The sequence below is a fragment of the Elephas maximus genome, chromosome 3 (genome assembly GCF_024166365.1).
Source record: "Elephas maximus indicus isolate mEleMax1 chromosome 3, mEleMax1 primary haplotype, whole genome shotgun sequence".
Lineage (NCBI taxonomy): Eukaryota > Metazoa > Chordata > Mammalia > Proboscidea > Elephantidae > Elephas > Elephas maximus.
The window spans coordinates 65,049,790-65,067,348 of record NC_064821.1 but is presented as its reverse complement, the minus strand read 5'-3'; the positions used below and the strand labels follow the sequence as shown (position 1 = coordinate 65,067,348).

General features: G+C 42.8%; 1 protein-coding gene and 1 long non-coding RNA gene across 15 annotated transcripts in view; one reads left to right on the top strand and one right to left on the bottom strand.

The window, feature by feature from the left end:
* The window catches only part of SRRM1 (serine and arginine repetitive matrix 1), a 30,541-nt gene extending 27,686 nt beyond the window's left edge, over positions 1 to 2,855 (bottom strand). For 13 of the 14 annotated variants that reach the window (XM_049878275.1, XM_049878279.1, XM_049878276.1 and 10 more), the window contains exons 1-2: positions 2,729 to 2,855; positions 40 to 129 (exon numbers count right to left, since the gene is read on the bottom strand). In XM_049878275.1, the coding sequence (XP_049734232.1) occupies positions 40 to 129; positions 2,729 to 2,749 (111 nt within the window). In that variant the 5' untranslated portion in view covers positions 2,750 to 2,855. The other variant, XM_049878287.1, reaches the window with a different exon arrangement.
* A 30-nt stretch (positions 2,856 to 2,885) lies between these two features.
* Positions 2,886 to 17,559, top strand: part of LOC126072722 (uncharacterized) — a 37,713-nt gene continuing 23,039 nt past the window's right edge. Inside the window, exons 1-2 of the long non-coding RNA XR_007516560.1 lie at positions 2,886 to 3,156; positions 5,096 to 5,181. This is a non-coding gene — a long non-coding RNA (uncharacterized LOC126072722). The remainder of the gene's footprint in view (positions 3,157 to 5,095; positions 5,182 to 17,559) is intronic.

The following is a 17,559-nucleotide window of genomic DNA, read 5'->3' as shown; positions in this document are numbered from 1 at the left end:
TGCTACAAAGATGTAAAAAAGTCTAAGCCAGAAGAATACCTTTTTTTCTAGGCATTCTGCAAATTTCAGCTGCTTCAGTAGCTTCTTCTGCTTGTTGCTGAACCGATTATCCTGTTCTGCACTTGTTCCCTGCAGGAAGAGAAACACAACTTTTAATTGCAAGTTCAAAGTTAAATTCCTACCTTTTATCAGCTAATGGTTATGACGTTTATAGCTGAAATAGGGTAATCTAATAAACAGAAACACCATATCCAACATTCATAGGTGCATGTGTATTTTCCAGTATAGCTAACATTTTGAAAACCTCACTATACTTAGAAATTACAACATACATTTTCATTGTAACAAGTCAAGGAATATACAAGCATACAGCATATAAGCTTTACTCCAGCATAATGAATGCTAAGCTTGGTATGTATCCTTTCACACCTTTTCCTGTGCTCATACAGACATTCAAGGGTCTTTGTTTGTTTAAGCAAGAACACAAAGATATATTTATCATGCTTTACATATACTCTGGAACAAACTAAGTGCCATCCTCTTCTGAAAGCCAGTAGCGTGCTTACAAAATTACTGTGGCAACCCATGTAAACTGGAACAAAGGGAAACAAAAAACAAAAAAACTCTAGGATTGTGTTCTTAGTTTTCCACCACTTTAGGAACTTGGAATGCATGAAAAATAAGTCTACTTTAATAAACTTAATTTCAGCAAAGTACTCAGAAAAATGATAGCTTACAAATACACCAGAACAAGCGACCAGTACTCAGTCTTTGCATTCTGTTATTCCTACTGGCCCAATTCAACACAGAAATAACTGGCTGTGTGATGTGAGTTGGCCCCATCCCTTGGAAAAAAAGGTAATGCAGAAAATGTTGTTTGGGAAAGTAAACCTAGATTTGAATCTTAATTCTACAGCTACTTAGCTGTATGTCCTCAAACAAATTACTTACTCTCTCCAAGGTAAGATTTCCTCACCTGCTAAAATAGGGATATTAAGACGTATCTTTCAGGGTTGTTGTATCAGAAATCTTATATGTAAAATCACCTGCCATGTGGGGGAATTCAGTAAATGGAAGCTATCATTTCTATCCGAATTCAATGTATTATCAGGTTGGCAGTGTGCTAGAAAGGTAACTCCTAAAATCTTTCAGTGCAGAATTTAAATCAACTCTTCTATGGAAAGACTTGTAGGCATCATATTAAAAAACCACACCCTTTTCTTCCAGGTTTTTACCAACACCAAAAGCAAACTTTTGGAAATTTATGCATAAATTACCATGCTCTTTTTCTACTGGAATTCCTTTCCACAGGAGATATTTGTAAGAAAAAGAAAAGGCTTATTATTTTCGTTTCAAAACACCACAGACAACAACGAATGTTTACTACAAAATACTTCGCTTAAAATCACAAACTGTACAGCTCGTGACAGTGTGGAAATATGATAAGCTCTCACTTGAAATAACTACATTCTTGTCTGCATAACCTAAAGTAACTTGCTGTTTTCCGTCAATGTTGGGAATATTGTAACTTTTGCTGCAAAACTAGTTGGCATATTTAAAGTCAATTACAGAAGAACGTCAATGCCCAGTTCAGAGCGTCAAGAGACACCTGGCCTTCCCCTCTTTCAGGTTTTTTTTTTGAGAACACTCACACGAACTGCAAATTATATGCTCCAGGGAGTGGAAAGAGCCAACCTATATTACAGAAATGTAAATTGTCTTAGAACAATTGGTCTGTGTTAAAAGAATTAATCCAGAATTTATCTGCAAAGATCATTAGTGCTCAAGTCTAGTCCTATCAGTGTCGCTTTCCCCCCCATCTAGTTTCAGACCAGGTGCTAATTTCCTACAGGAGTGGAATATGGGATAAGCTGGCTCCAGCACCAGCCTGGTGAAGTCTGGCCCTGGGGATCAAGTACAAGGAGCTAACTTCCCTGCCCTCAGGCAACAGGCGCTTAGCTCCGGGAGAAATCTAGTTTAGAAGTCATCTTTCGTTCAGAGTAGGCCAAAGAGTAAGAAGAACGGGGACGGGGAAGTTGACCCTCCCTTAACATATGCGCAAACATTTCTGTTGCACTCTCTGCCCTCAAAAATTCAAACGTTCTAACCACATACTGTCGGACTTACCCTCCCTGAAGGAATATCAAATCGGGCGGGAGCTGCCGCGAACTCTGACCCGGCGCCTACGCAAGGCTTAGAATCGGGGGAGAAGACCGTGGAGGGGGGGCGCTCGCTTTCTCAAGGGAAGCCGCGAAACGCTGCTTCCTGTCCTTCCCCCAAAATGTTTGCTCCCCTAGGGCGGGACCCCCCAAACCGTACTCTCCAGCTTCCTCCCGCCACCAGTCACTTCCCATCAGGGTTTCCCTCCGGCCTCCCCTTGGGGACTACTCGAGGCTCCGCTAGGCCCCAGGACCCGGCGGCGCGTGCGGCGCTCGGCTTGCAGGCCCCGCCAGGCGGGCGGGCGGAGAAGTATCACTCCAACCCTTTCCCGCCGCCATTTTCCGGCGACCGTCGCCGCCGCGTAGGGGGGACGATCCCGGAGGAGGAGACTGCGCAGGGGCGCACCGGTCTTCGCCGCAGGACAAGGGGGGGACGTCTGCCGGCACCGAGAAGCCTCAGGATCTTGGAAGTCTTCCCTTCCTGGCCATCCAGCCCCGAGTTTAGGTCTCCTGCCGGGCTTTACCGATGAACCCCTCAACTCACCCCAGATCCCCGCGCTTCTACTTACGCGGAAGAATCCCGCGTCCATCTTGCTGCCTCGCTCGGAGATCGCTCCCTATCCCAAGGTGCACCGCGCCGCCGCGACGGAGGGCGGGATCCGCCGAGGGAAAGCCGAGCGCCGGGACGCAGAGCGAGCCGCTTCACCCGCCCTCTAGCCGACACGAGGCCGCGCCTGCTCAGTGCGGTGCGAGTCGGCCACGCGTGCGCACGCGCGTTGAAGAAGCGGCCTGCTGCGCGTTTCCGAGGCCCCCTAGTAGCCAGTGGGGGGAGGCGAGCCTCGTGACTGCAGCCAATGGGTGCAAAAGAGAGAGTCGTAGGGTCGCCCCGCCCCGCGAATCCCTTTGTGGCGCGTGATCAGCCTCGTTCGCGCATCCTGACGTGACCCATCCTTCGACCCGTAGTGGAGGCTGCCTCCCGCCGTAGAGATTCCATTGAGTGAGTGAACAGAAAGGCTGTTACCTCAGAGTGACGTTGGTGAGGCTGCCGGTGCGGAGCTAGAAGTCGGTGGTTCCCCCCCCCCCGCCGTTATCAAAGTTGTGATTCCTAGTTTGCGGGTTATTAAGATTGTCTCTAAAGTAATCGAGCTATGTAATGTACGTGAAATCTGCATTCTAACCCAATTCCGTTAGCTTTCCCCGTCACAACTCAGGCGTATTTAGAAAAAGTGGAAGTGGCCATTAGTTTCGGTTTCAGCTGTCAGGTGTCCGCGCTGAAGGGCACGAGGCCGATGAGGGAGCCGTGGCCCTCGGGCTGGGGCTGAGGCAGGGAGAAGCTACGGGCCTCCGTGCCGCTCGCCACTCGGAGCTCCTGGCCTCAGCCTCGCTTGCCCAGCTCAGGCGGTGAGGGCCTGCAAGGCTGGGTGCACTTCACTGAGTGCTTTCTGTCCCTTGCTCCTCTTTCTCTGAGCAGGTTTCCCTTTCTCAGGCCTTGTCTGCCGTGGCCATCTTAGTTGTAAAATACCTACACGTACAAACACTTGCCTCCCTTTTGCTTTTTCTTCAGGACACTTCTCACACTTTGAAGTATTGTTTACTCTTGTGGATTTAAATACTATATTTTGTCGACTTCCATGTGTCTCCAACTCAGACTTCTCTCCTTGAGACTTCAACTTGGGTGCCTTGTGGATTTCTCAAATTTCTCAGGACCAAGAGTTAAACTCCTGATGTGCCCCCTGCAAACAAATAAACCTCGCTCTTCCCAAAGCCTTTCCTGTCTCAGGTGACCATATCTGTCCTTTTGTTTAGGACACAAACCTTGTTATTTTTGACTTCTCTTTCTCTGACGTCCCACTAACTATAAGGACGGTGGAAGGCGCCATAGTCTGTTTCCTAAACTTCTGCACTAGCCTCCTAACTGATCTCCCTGCTTCTACCCTGGCCACTCAGTGTCTACCCTAAACACCTCAGTCAGAGTGATGCTGTTAGTCACTTCTGCTCAAAACCCTTTAATGGCTGTGCATTTTTCTCAGAGTAAAAGCCAAAATCCTAACTGATGTCCCCCTATTTTCTATCTGATCTCATTTGTTAGTACCCTATCCCTGCTCGCTGCTTGAACTTCCCAGGCCTTCCTGTCTCAAGGCCTTTGCCCTGGTTGTAACTTCTGCCTAGAATGCTGTACCCTCAGATATCTGCTTTGCAAACTTTAAGTCTTTTCTCAAATGTTACCTACTCAATGAGGCCTGCCCTGACTGCCCCATTGAAAATTCCTCACACATCCTCTTCTCATCCCTGACGCCCCTTAGTCTAACTTTTCCATATCATTTATCACCTAATACACTAGAGATGCCCTGGTGGCACAGTGGTTAAGAGCTCAGCTGCTAACCAAAAGGTGGGCAGTTCAGATCTACTAGCCGTTCCTTGGAAACCCTATGTAGCAGTTCTACTCTGTCCTAAAGGGTTACTGTAACTTGGACTTGATGACAACGGGTTTGGGTTTTTTTTTTTTTAATATACTACATGTTTACCTATTTGTAAAGTTTATTGTCTTTTCCCCATATTAAAACATAAGCTTCCTTAAAAAAAAAAACCCGAGAAAACCAAACCTATTGCCGTCAAGCGGATTCCGACTCATAGTGACCCTATAGGACAGAGTAGAACTGTCCCATAGAGTTTCTAAGGAGCGCTTGGTGGACAGGCTTTTTGTCTGTTTTGTTCACTGATGTGTCCCTAGCACCTAGAACAGTGTCTGCCACATAATACAGACTCAACGAAAATTTGATGAATGAAAGTTTTGTCAAAGGGTCAAAGAGGGGAAGGGACTGGCTCAAGGCCTCCACTTGAACAGGTGGAATTATGAAATCACAATGTCCCACATCTCGAATGTTCCCTATGGTTTTGATGAGTCATTATTTTATCTTTCACTGTCTCTGTTCCAGGAACCCTGGTGGCGCAGTGGTTAAGTGCTCAGCTGCTAACTGAAAGGTCGGCAGTTTGAACCTACCAGCTGTTCCTTGGGAGAAAGGTATGGCAGTCTGCTTCTGTAAAAATTTACAGCCTTGGAAACCCTCTGGGGCAGTTCTACTCTGTCCTACAGGGTCGCGGTGAGTTGGATTTGACTCAACAGCAGTGGGTTTGGTTTTTGTTTGGCCTGGACTCTGTTCCTTTGCTGCCAATCCTTTAAATGCTGGTTTTCTTCATAGTTCTGTCATTGACCTTTTTCGCCTCTGTCTCAACACAGGTGATCCTATGCACTCTCTTGGTCTTAATTATCTTTCATCTCCCAAACCTACATATCTCAGGCACGGGTCTGCTCTAAATCGACATTTTCAACTTCTTGCTTGTATATCTTCTTGGATATCCTGTAACCCGTTGCTGTCTAGTTGATTCCAACTCATAGCGACCCTATAGGACAGAGTAGAACTGCCCCATAGGGTTTTCTGTAGGCAATCTATATGTGCCAAACTGAATTCATCTTCCTCTACTCATCCTCAACCTTTTTTTTTAATTTTTATTGTGTTTTAAGTGAAAGATTATAAATCAAGTCAGTCTCTCATACAAAAACTTTTATACACCTTGCTATATACTCCTAATTGCTCTCCCCCGATGAGACAGCCCACCCCTTCCCTCTACTCTCTCTTTTTGTATCCATTCCACCAGCTTCTAACCCCCTCTGCCCTCTCATCTCCTCTCCAGATAGGAGATGCCAACATAATCTCAAGTGTCTACTTGATCCAAGAAGCTCATTCTTTACCAGTATCATTTTCTATCCCATCATCCAGTCCAATCCCTGTCTGAAGAGTTGGCTTTGGGAATAGTTCCTGTCCTGGGATAACAGAAGGTCTGGGGGCCATGACCACCGGGGTGCTTCTAGTCTCATTCAGACCGTTAAGTCTGGCCTTTTTACGAGAATATGGGGTCTGTATCCCAGTGCTCTCCAGCCCCCTCAGGAGTTCTCTGTTGTGTTCCCTGTCAGGGCAGTCATCGGTTGTAGCCGGGTACCATCTAGTTCTTCTGGTCTCAGGCTGATGTAGTCTCTGGTTTATGTGGCCCTTTTTGTCTCTCCGGCTTGAAATTACCTTGTGTCCTTGGTGTTCTTCATTCTTCTTTAGTCCAGCTGGGTTGAGACCAATTCATGCATCTTAGATGGCCGCTTGCTAGCATTTAGACCCCAGACGCCACTCTCCAAAGTGGGATGCAGAATGTTTTCTTAATAGATTTTATTATGCCAATTGACTTAGATGTCCCCTGAAACCATGGTCCCCAAACCCTGCCCCTACTACACTGGCCTTCGAAGGGTTCAGTTTATTCAGGAAACTTCTTTGCTTCTCATTTAGTCCAGTTGGGCTGATCTCTTCTGCATTGTGCGTTGTCTTTCCCTTCATCTAAAATAGTTCTTATCTACTATCTAATTAGTGAAAACTCCTCTCCCTCCCTCCCTCCCCCTCTCATAACCATCAAAGAATATTTTCTTCTCTGTTTAAAATATTTCTCCAGTTCTTATAATAGTGGTGTTATACAATATTTGTCCTTTTGCAACTAATTTCACTCAGCATAATGCCTTCCAGATTCCTCCATGTTATGAAATGTTTCACAGATTCATCATTGTTCTTTATCGATGCATAGTATTCCATTGTGTGAATATACCGTAATTTATTTATCCATTCCTCTGTTGATGGGCACCTCGGTTGCTTCCATCTTTTTGTTATTGTCAACAGTGATGCAGTGAATGTGAGTGTGCATATATCTGTTCGTGTAAAGGCTCTTATTTCTCTAGGATATATTCCAAGGAGTGGGATTGCTGGATCGAATGGTAGTTCTATTCCTAGTTTTTTAAGGAAGTGCCGAATCGATTTCCAAAGTGATTGTACTGTTTTACATTCCCACCAGCAGTGTGTGAGTTTTCCAGTCTCTCCATAACCTCTCCAACATTTATTGTTTTGTGTTTTTTGGATTAATGCCAGTCTTGTTGGAGTGACATGGAATCTCATTGTAGTTTTGATTTGCATTTTCTCTCATGGCTAATGATCATGAGCATTTCCTCATGTATCTGTTAGTAGCCTGAATGTCTTCTTTAGTGAAGTGTCTGTTCATATCTTTTGCCCATTTTTTAATTGGGTTATTTGTTTTTTTGTAGTTCAGTTTTTGCAGTATCATGTAGATTTTACAGATCAGGTGCTGATCGGAAAAGTCACAGCTAAAAAATTTTTTATGTAGTTTTTCTTCTGCATTGTTAGTAATGTTTTGTGTACTGTTTATGCCATGTATTAGGGCTCCTAGTGTTGTCCCTATTTTTTCTTCCATGATCTTTATCATTTTAGATTTAGGTCTTTGATCCATTTTGAGCTCGTGTTCGTGCATGGTGTGAGGCGTGGGTCTTGTTTCACTTTTTTGCAGATCATCCTCACACTTTTGTTTTCTTGTTCTCAATGACTGAGCCCACCTTTCTTCCTGTCAACACTCTTTTTTCCTCACATTCCACATCCCACTCACCAAATCTTGTTTTTTCCCTCTCTTAAGAGCTTGTGAATCTGTTCACTTTCCTCTAGCCCCATCTCATCTTTAATTTAGGCAATTTGAATTATTAACTGGATCATTGCAACAACCTATTGTTTTCCCTGCCTTCAGGGTTGATGTCTCCACCGTTTATGTATAGCGATATGACTTTTCTAAGCTTTTAAACTTGATCTTGTCATCCCTCAACTTAAAACCCTTCAATGGCTCCACGTTGTCCTCCAGATAAACCCAAACTAGTTACTGTGGCCTACAAAGCCCTTAATGATTTGGTCCCTACTCCCACCTCCAGATTCATCACATGGGTCAACCCTCTCCCTTTCCTCATCTTGCACTTCTAAGCTGCAGCCACACTGAACTACAGGCACTTCACTATGAACAAGTTGGGTTTTGAAAGTTGGTTTCTTAGTCTATATGTTGGTAAACTTAAAGTGACTAAGAGGTGTCTCAAATGTTACCTCAGAAAAGCCTTTTCTAATCCGCTTTCCTAAAACAGCAGACACTATCTACCCACCACTCTATCCTGTCCTGCTTGTTTTATTTTATTTTTCATGGGCAGTTTTGGCTCAGGATACAGTCTACAAACTGGCCTGGGCTAGTCATCTGAAGGCTATACTGTGGCTGGAGGATCTGCTTCCTGTAAGGCTCATTCACATGGATATTAGCAAGAGCCTTCAAGACATGGTAGCTGGCTTCCCCCAAAACAAATGATTCAAGAGAGAGCACGGCAGAAGGCACAATACTTTTATGACCTAACTTCAGAAGCCATACAACATCATTCTACAGCATCCTATTGTTGATACAGGCCATCTCTATTCAGTGTTGGAGGGGACTACCTACGGATGTGAATACTTGTAGGCAAGGATCATTGTAGGCCATCCTGAAGACTGGCACCACAATAAGTATTTGTAAGCTGGAAATATGTGTACATCCAGATCTAGAGTGGAATATATTCTTTCTCTCCCCTCAGGACATTTGTATACATCCTCTCCCTTTGGTCTGGAACCACTGTTCCCTCCCTTCTAGCCCTTCCTTTGCTGTCCCCATCATTCCTCTCTACCGTTAATCCTTTACTTGGTCAGCTGATTCCCTTTAAGGTTTCAGTTTAGATATGACTCTTCCAGGAAGCATTTTTGGTTAGTGGGATTCAGTACTTACTATCTGATTTTCTTTTAGGGGGTTCCTGAGCCTCCCCAAAATCCTGGTCGCACACCTGCCATATGACATATGAATATCGCATATTTTCTACGATATTCTGATCATATATATACTCGTCTCTACCCCTGCTTCCCACAAGATAAACTGTTTGAAGCCAGACACCATGTTGCTGTCCTCTCTTTATCCTCAGTACCCAAATCAGAGTTTGGCAAATAATATGTTCTAAGTAGATATGCAATTAAGACAGAAGTCCTCAGGATCCGGAAAATTTTACTGCCTCAAGCAGCTTGCTTGGCAAGCCCCATAGCTTTACATTAAAATCCTGGTTCCACTCTCCTTAACTGCTGCCCAAAAGTAGAGAAAATTGGTGGAAACTGGCTTAAGCGCCATATTGACATTCAAGATAATCTTTTAGACGTCGTACATGGTAACTTCCCCGCCTCTGGATGGAGTTTAACCACCATTTTGTGAACACGCAATGCGTGAAGTTATACATAAACTCCATTGCGTCTGCATAGTATGATTAAGAAAGTTGCTGATGTAACTTGTGTAAACTTCCTACTTGTAAACCCCTTAAAAGTAACCTTCCCCCTTGCCCTCACTGAGCAGTCTTGGTAGCAGCAACCCCAACTGTTTCCTTTCCTTGTACAATGAAATAAAGGCGCCTATCTACTCTCCCATCTCGGTCTCTCGTTTATTAACTGAGATGAGTCCCGCTGAGCAGAACCTGGGGTTTCCACTCAGCAACACAAATAAATACACATTTTGGTCAAAAAGCAGAATAGTTGAGTGTTAAAAACAATATTCTGCCAGAGCTGAATATTGCCGTTATAGAGTAAACTTCTGAGACACACGAATAAACATGTATCAAGAAAATATGTCATTATATGTAACGGTATGAATATAATCGCAATTTTATTATTAAAAGTTTTAGTAATATTTTAAAGCCCATCGTTATAGTACAAGAACAACAGTTTCTCAGCACTAAAGAGCTCTTGAAGAAGCCCTGGTGCCACAGTGGTTAAGCACTAAGTTGCTAACGAGAGGTCAGCAGTTTGAGCTGAAAGGTTAACAGTTTGAATCCACCAACTGCTCCAAGCGAGAAGAACGTGGCAATCTGCTTCTGTAAAGATTATAGCCTAGGAAACCCTGTGGGGCAGTGCTACTCTGTCACGTGGGCTTACTATGAGACAGAATCAACAGGGGCACCAAACAACAACAACAGGGTGGACTTGCAGTCGCTATCTGCACGTTTTTCTTTTATTTTTGGAGAAGTTTTAATAGCTTCAAACTGGAAACAGGCCAAATGTCCAACAAAAGTTGTCTGGGTAAACATTGTGGTAGAGTCATACTGCACATTTTCTGTACTAAATATATAATTATGATTCCTGAATCTTTCATTGGCCTTCTCTATGTTTATTCCATGATAATTTCATGACACTTTTATTTAGTGCTTTTCCATTCTGGTGGCACAGCGGTTAAGAGCTCAGCTGCTAGCAGTTGGACTCCACCAGCCACTCACTGGAAAACTTACGTGGAAGTTCTACTCTGTCCTATAGGGTTGCTAGGAATCGACTCCACTGCAACTTTTGTTTGTTTTCCATTCTAGAAGGAATCATACTCACTATGAGGTTAACTATATATGGGCCAGAAATCTCTTGGCAATATAAGAAAATAAAAGCTAAGTTGAGTTTACTATTAATATACCAAGCTATCAAAGTATAAGATTTCTAGTTGTTTCTGCAAATACGAGTATCAGATATGTAAGATACAGAAGCAGCGATTTGCTATTTTCTCCATGTTGCACTTTCCCAGTCTAATAACTAGGATCACTAGATGGCACCATACACCCTTAGGATAAACCAAAAAAAATCAAAAAACACCAAACCCACTGCGGCTGAGTCGATTCCCACTCCTAAGGACACTATAGGACAGAGTAGAACTGCCCCATTGAGTTTTCAGGGAGTGCCTGGTTGATTTGAACTGCCGACCTTTAGGTTAGCAGCTGTTGCACTTAACCACTACGCCACCAGGGTTCCCCTTGGGATAAAAAACGCATCTTTAATTAGGTGGTGTAGTGGTTAAGAGCTGTGGCTGCTAACCAAAAGGTTGGCAGTTCGAATCCACCAGGCGCTCATTGGAAACTCTATGGGGCAGTTCTACTCTGTCCTATAGGGTCGCTATGATTTGGGATCAACTCGATGGCAGCGGGTTTGGTGTTTTTTTTTTTTAAACACTTGAAACGGAGCCTCGTTGCGTGGTGCAGTGGTTAAGTGAGACAGCTGTTAACCCAAAAGGTCGGGAGTTCAAATCCAGTGGGCGCTCTTTGGAAACCCTTTGGGGCAGTTCTACTCTGTCTTCTAGGCTCGCTATGGGTTGGAATGGACTTAACGGCATTTTTTTTTTTTAACTCGAAAGAAGTAAACTATCGCAAAACCAAACCAAACCCGTTGCCATCAGGTGGATTCTGACTTACAGTGATCCTGTAGGGCAGAGTAGTACTGCCCCATATGGTTTCCAAGGAGCACCTGGTGGGTTGACTGCTGACCTTTTGGTTAGCAGTCATAGCTCTTAACTGCTGCGCCACTAAGATTTCCTAACACAGGGGCGTGTGGTTTAACTGGTTAGTTTATACTGCGCTCTTACTGTGTGTTTAGTGTGGTATTCTTAGATAAACTATTGAATACAAAGGAAGTTTAATACGGTTTTCCGGGAGCTTACAATATAGCCAGGAAGATGGCAACAACAGCCATGAAAGAAAAATGTGAAGGTTTGCTTTGCTTTTCAACTCACAGAAAGATTCGCACAGATGTTACATTCAGGTATCCTGTTGGCATTTTTTGTTTTGTTTTGTTCCTTCTGTCTACATAAGGGCTGGAAGAATAAGTAATTTCCATCAGATGGGGGATGAAGAGTCAGGATTGGTTTCCTTCTTACTATTTATGTTCTCTCTGTGTTTAGATGACACTATCTTTCTTTATATAGGGTCTCATCATAATAATGAGGAGCCCTAGTGGCGCAGTAGTTAAGCACTCAGCTGCTAACCAAAAGGTCAGCGGTTCCACTCCCCCAGCCCTTCAGGGGAGAAAGATGCGGCAGTCTGCTTCCTTGAAGATTTACAGCCTTGGAAACCCTATGGGGCAGTTCTGCTCTGTCCTGTAGGGTTGCTATGAGTCGGAATCGACTGAACAGCAATGGGTTGGGTTTGGTTTTAACATTCATATAGCAAATCATACATGGCAGGAGTGTGAACAGTACCACCCCTAGAAACCATTCACAGAAGGTCTCCCAATACAGAATATAAGAATGCTGAGCTTTCATAACTCCATGACACTTGCTCCCACAATAGGTGTAACTGCTATCCCTCCACTCTTCCAGGGCCCAGGCCAAAGAATAGAGGCAGGGAGCTTCCAATACTTACGCAACCAATGGACCATCCCAAGCACCTAGAGGTTAAGGTGCTGTGGCCTTTAACCTCACACCAAAGAACCACTGCCATCAAGTCGATTCCGACTCATAGCGACCCTATAGGACAGAGTAGAACTGCCCTGTAGAGTTTCCAAGGAGCACATGGCAGATTTGAACTGCCCACCTCTTGGTTAGCAGCCATAGCACTTAACCGTTCCGCCACCAGGGTTTCCAATACCAAAAGAAGTTTCCAACACCAAAGAAGTGTATGTAAATGTGCTGTGTGTAGTAATCAGGATATTAATATAGAATAGATAGATGTTTTATGTTGGATAGTCTCTTGTGTTAAGTAATCCTGTAATAAAAAAATAAACTTTTTAAAGGCTACCTCTGGTTTGTTTCTATTTTAATGTTAAAGCCGGGGAAGTGGCTATAAAACAGCTCACTGTACATCTTAAGACACTCTAACTTTGACATTCGGGGGTTGTCATTCTTTCCTAGAGACCCATTTTGCATTTTTCCTGAACGTTTTAGAGACTTTCAGGTGTAGAATTTTCCAAGTTTTGCACACAGGCGCCCCCCTCAACCCCCACCCCATACACACACAGCAGGGTTGTCCTGCCCTCTTTACTCCAGGCCTCAAGTCAGCTTGAGTCTGGGGGGGCCTGATAAAAATGCAGATTCTTGGGCTACACCCCTGGGTTCTGATCTGTGTGAAAGGCAGGAATCTGCATTTTTAATAAGACCCACCAGGAAACTGATAGGGAACCTCACCTTGAGGAAGTCTATTTAAAAGTCTTAGTTTCGGTGTTATCTATCCCATCTGAAAACTTGATATTCTTGTCTGCATTCTCACTAGATGGTGAGTTTCTATAGAGCATTGGACAAAGTACTCGATGTTGAATTAAAAAAAAAAAATGGTGGTAAAGATATGAAGAGTGGTCTTTCGCTTTTAAGTATCTGAATAGTTGAATAAACCTTGAGGCCCTTTATGGCCCAGAATCCAGTAGTGGAAAGTAATGAAAAAATAATTTCAACCTCCAATTTCACTTTAAAAAACTAGCAAAGGAGATTAAATTCGTAATCCTTCCTCCTTCAGTTCCCTCATACCTGCAGCTGCTCTGATGTCTCTTTTTCTTCAAAAACCCCTCTTCAACCCCCTTCTCTCTATGATATAGATTAATTTAACCTTCACTTATCTCCTGATTTTCCACTACAAAGAAGACCCTAAATGCTGTTTCCCTTAAGATGGACTCTTAGAATAACTTGTCCCTTTAGTAGTTTTGGGAAACCCTGGTGGTGTAATGGTTAAGAGCTACGGCTGGTAAACAAAAAGTTGGCAGTTCAAATCCACCAGGTGCTCTTTGGAAAACCCTATGGAGCAGTTCTACTCTGACCTATAAGGTCGCTATGAGTTGGAATCGACTTGATGGCAATGGGTTTGGTTCCTTGGTACTAGTTTTGCCCTGGTAGATCTTTGTAGTCTCCCACAAAGAAAGGCTAATGTTCATCACATCCCCCAGAGGCTCCTTCTGCATCTAGTCCAAGCCCCCTTTCTCAGATTCATGGGGAGTAAGCATAATATCTCCAGGGTGGCTCTGAAAGGACTGCTGAGCTGAGCCATCAAAGCCTCTCAGACCTCAGAGTTAAGAATAGGGGCCTCACAGTTGCAGACTGCCACTAAATGCTCTCTGCAGCCACAGTGCCTCAAAATTTTGGGAAAGGACCATTCCCACTTGCAGGAAATGTAAGAGGTAAGGGGAAGAATGAACAACGTGGTCCCAAATATGACCCACCACAAGCCCCAGGTGCCTCTGGGGTTTTCCTGATAAAGACTGGGAACCTGTTTATTCATCTGATCCTAGTTGACCAGGATCTGGTCTTCAAACGGCTTGGACATCAGTTCCAGCCTCTCCAAGTCTGTTCCTAGACCTGGCATCTCAGCTTTGAGCTCTATTTGACAGTCTTATTTCTAGGGACAGCCATGGCAGCCTCTCTTTTCTTCTCACCCATGATTGGTTTTATCAATGGCATTTTTTTTTTTTTCTTGTGGTAGAGGTTAAGATTTCAAGGTTCTCGTGAAATCCAAGGTTATTTCTCCTTAATTATAAATCCCTCTCACACCAACTTGATTCTGGTTTACCTGAACCTTTCTAAGTGTATTCTGCCACGGTGGCAGATCTACCCCGCCCCCCTCCGTGGTTCTCTGGTCTGAACCAGAGCACTTTTGTGTCTGTTGGACACTTGTGAATCCAGCCATGTGTATTGTGCCACATACATTTCTGGCCTCTGAGGCCATCTTCCTGAGAAAGGCAAGGCTTTCAGACGCTGATTCCACAAAAGACCGAGTGGGAGAGGAGAGAAAAATCATATTTAGATTTCTTAGATTGTTATAACGATTGTTAAAGAAAATTAAATTTTATAGACAATTTAGCTATAAGCATGTGTCAGACTTTCATCACAATTTTCTTGCAAAGGAAACCCATTGCAGCATAATAGGTTTCTCTCACATATGGCCTTTCTGGCCTTTGATTTATAATTCTACCAAAAATGATTTGTTGGGCCTCAGCCTGCCTTGTGATTGGTCTGTTTTACATACCTTGTAGGGACTGGTCAACTTGTTATGCAAATATAGTGGCACATAAAACCACCCAGGAAACCCTGGTGGCATAGTGGTTAAGAGCTACAACTGCTAACCAAAAGACCAGCAGTTCGAATCCACCAGGCGCTCCTTGGAAACTATAGGGCAGTTCTACTCTGTCCTATAGAGTTGCTATGAGTCGGAATTGACTTGACAGCAATGGGTTTGGTTTTTTGGGTTTTTTAAAACCACCCAATAGAACTGAGTGACTTGCGGATCTTGGTCACTTTGTGCACAGCCAAGAAGAGCCGAGAGAACTATCCTAGCTAGAAGCTGTCCTGATTGACAAACTGCATATTGTCTCCTCTCAATTTTTAATAAACTACTTAACTATAAGTACAGTTTATGAGTTCTGTGAGATGTTGCAGTGAATTATTGAACCAAGCAGAATAGGGAGTGTGGGGGGAGGGGCAGAGAACAGCCGGTGTCAGAAATGAAGGAAACTGGAGAGTGGAGGTATGTCCAACCTCCATCCCATAGGAACCAGCTTCTTCCTGGTCCCAATTCTTATCCCTTGTGGATGTAGATGAGTATCGATGTTACATCACATAGGCCAAGTGAAAAAAAATTGTCACAGAAAAAGAAATGGATAGATAATCATTGTTAGACCAGATAAAGAAAGAAAAAAAGGACTGGTTGGGGATTATTAGACTCTTGATTGGTAGGTAAAGTCAACTGGGTGGGTGACTAGCTAATTTCCCACAATAAGTCTGTATCAATCCACATTTTTGAGGGTCTTCCTCTTTTTCACTGATTCTCTACCAGAATAAGTTTTAATCCCATTAAATTTCATGAGAAAATTGCTTAAGCATTTAATTCTTAGAAGGAAGCTGGGAATTATATCCTCAGATCAGGTTTGGAATAATTTCTCCACGATTAAATGTAAAGTGCTTAGTATAGTGCCTGGTACATAGAGAGTGCTGTAGCAGTTTTTGAGAAAGAGGGGGGAAAAGGGAAGAGGGAAGAAAGAGAAAGCCCTTTGAGGTTATATGTCTCTCTTTTAAAGTCTAAACTGTTAACTCTTGCTCAGAAAAACTATCCAAAACTTGTAAGTAGGTAAAAGGAAATTGTTGTGTGTTGTTCTGGAGAAGTTAATACATGAGAAATGAATGGAGAGGTACTCAGGTTTGACATGCATAAACTCGTTTAGTTTATTACAAGGTAGTCATGGTGAGGCAGGCAAGTAAGACCTCACAACATTCATTTAGAACTGGAGAATGAGAATTAACAATCACAATGTTAGTTCAATGGCTAGAGTCTAAATCTTTTAGATTTCAGGCTTTTACCTTTAACAAGAGGCCTCGGGAGGAAGGTTTAACAATGGCTCAAACTTGGCAGAGGTCCCTTGCAGGGGTGGATTAACCAGTAAGCAAGGTATACATGGGCTTTATTGTGTTAACTTGCTAATCTGTAGTGCACAATTTCACGTGGCTTTCACCACATCTTTGATGTAATCTGTCCTGGTCCTTGTAGCTAGGGTCCGAGGTTGGTAGAGGCAGGCAGAGTCTCAGCAGGCTCTCACTGTTTGCCTCTGCCTTCTGAATGCACTTGACAGCACTGGACTGGGTTTCTCTCAGTGAGTGAGCAGAAATTCAGAGTTTATATGTGAATTTGTCACCTTAGCTTCACAGGACAAAGGCCAGTTTGAAGTCAAAGACTAGTATGTCTTTTCTCCATGGTTAGAGATTAGCAGAATGAAGCATCTTTTCTTCAAAGTTAGAGATTACGGATGTTGTTTAGACGCAAATCTAAAGGCTATATTATAAAGATTAACTATGTTATGTTTTCTTTTATCACAGATATCAGGTCAAAGTCAATTTGACTTAAAAGTTGTTTACCACATTCACATATGTCTATGTCTAAGTTCAGAAATTTTCTAAATAACTTTCTTATGAATTAGAGGTTTCTGATGACTTAGTTAATGTTTGAGAGCCTCACAAAGGTAGACATATTTCTATTTATAAATTCATATTATGAGTGTTTATACATATGATTTTTGAAAGCATAATAGTGACTTATACCTTGTGCAATTTGAGATCTAACAGGAACACATGTCTTTTCAATATTTTGAGGGATTTCCTGGCAGGCTGACTCAGAAATTATCTGATGTTTTTAGAGTTGCTATTGATTAAAACAGCTTAAAATTCTGTAAGGCTAGATATGAATTTGTAGAACAATGAGAGCAATGCAAATGACTATTGTCCTTTGGCAATGCAAATGGATTTTATCTACCAGAAAAGATAACCCTAAAGATTACAGTTTTATTGCCTTTGGACCTTAACCAATTTTCCTTTTTCTGTTTTTTCAGTCTTTTACTATCTCTGTTTGGATGATATCTATTGATCTGTTTTGAAATTCACTGATCATTTTTTGGTTGCATCCAACTTGATGTTAATTTCATCCAAAGCATTTTTTTTTTCAAAGCATTTTTTATTGCAGAGATTGTCTTTTTCAGTTCTAGGACTTTCATCTGGTTCTTTTTTATAGTTTCCAAACTTCTCCTGATATTTCCCATCCCTTTAGCCATTATGGAGATCTTCTCCTGTAAACTCTAATCAATTTATCACTGTTATATTGTTATATTCCAATGTCTGGGTCATTTCTTTCTATTGACTGATTTTTCTCTTCATTATATGTCACAGTTTCCTGTTTCGTTGCATGTCTAATAATTTTTTCTTATGT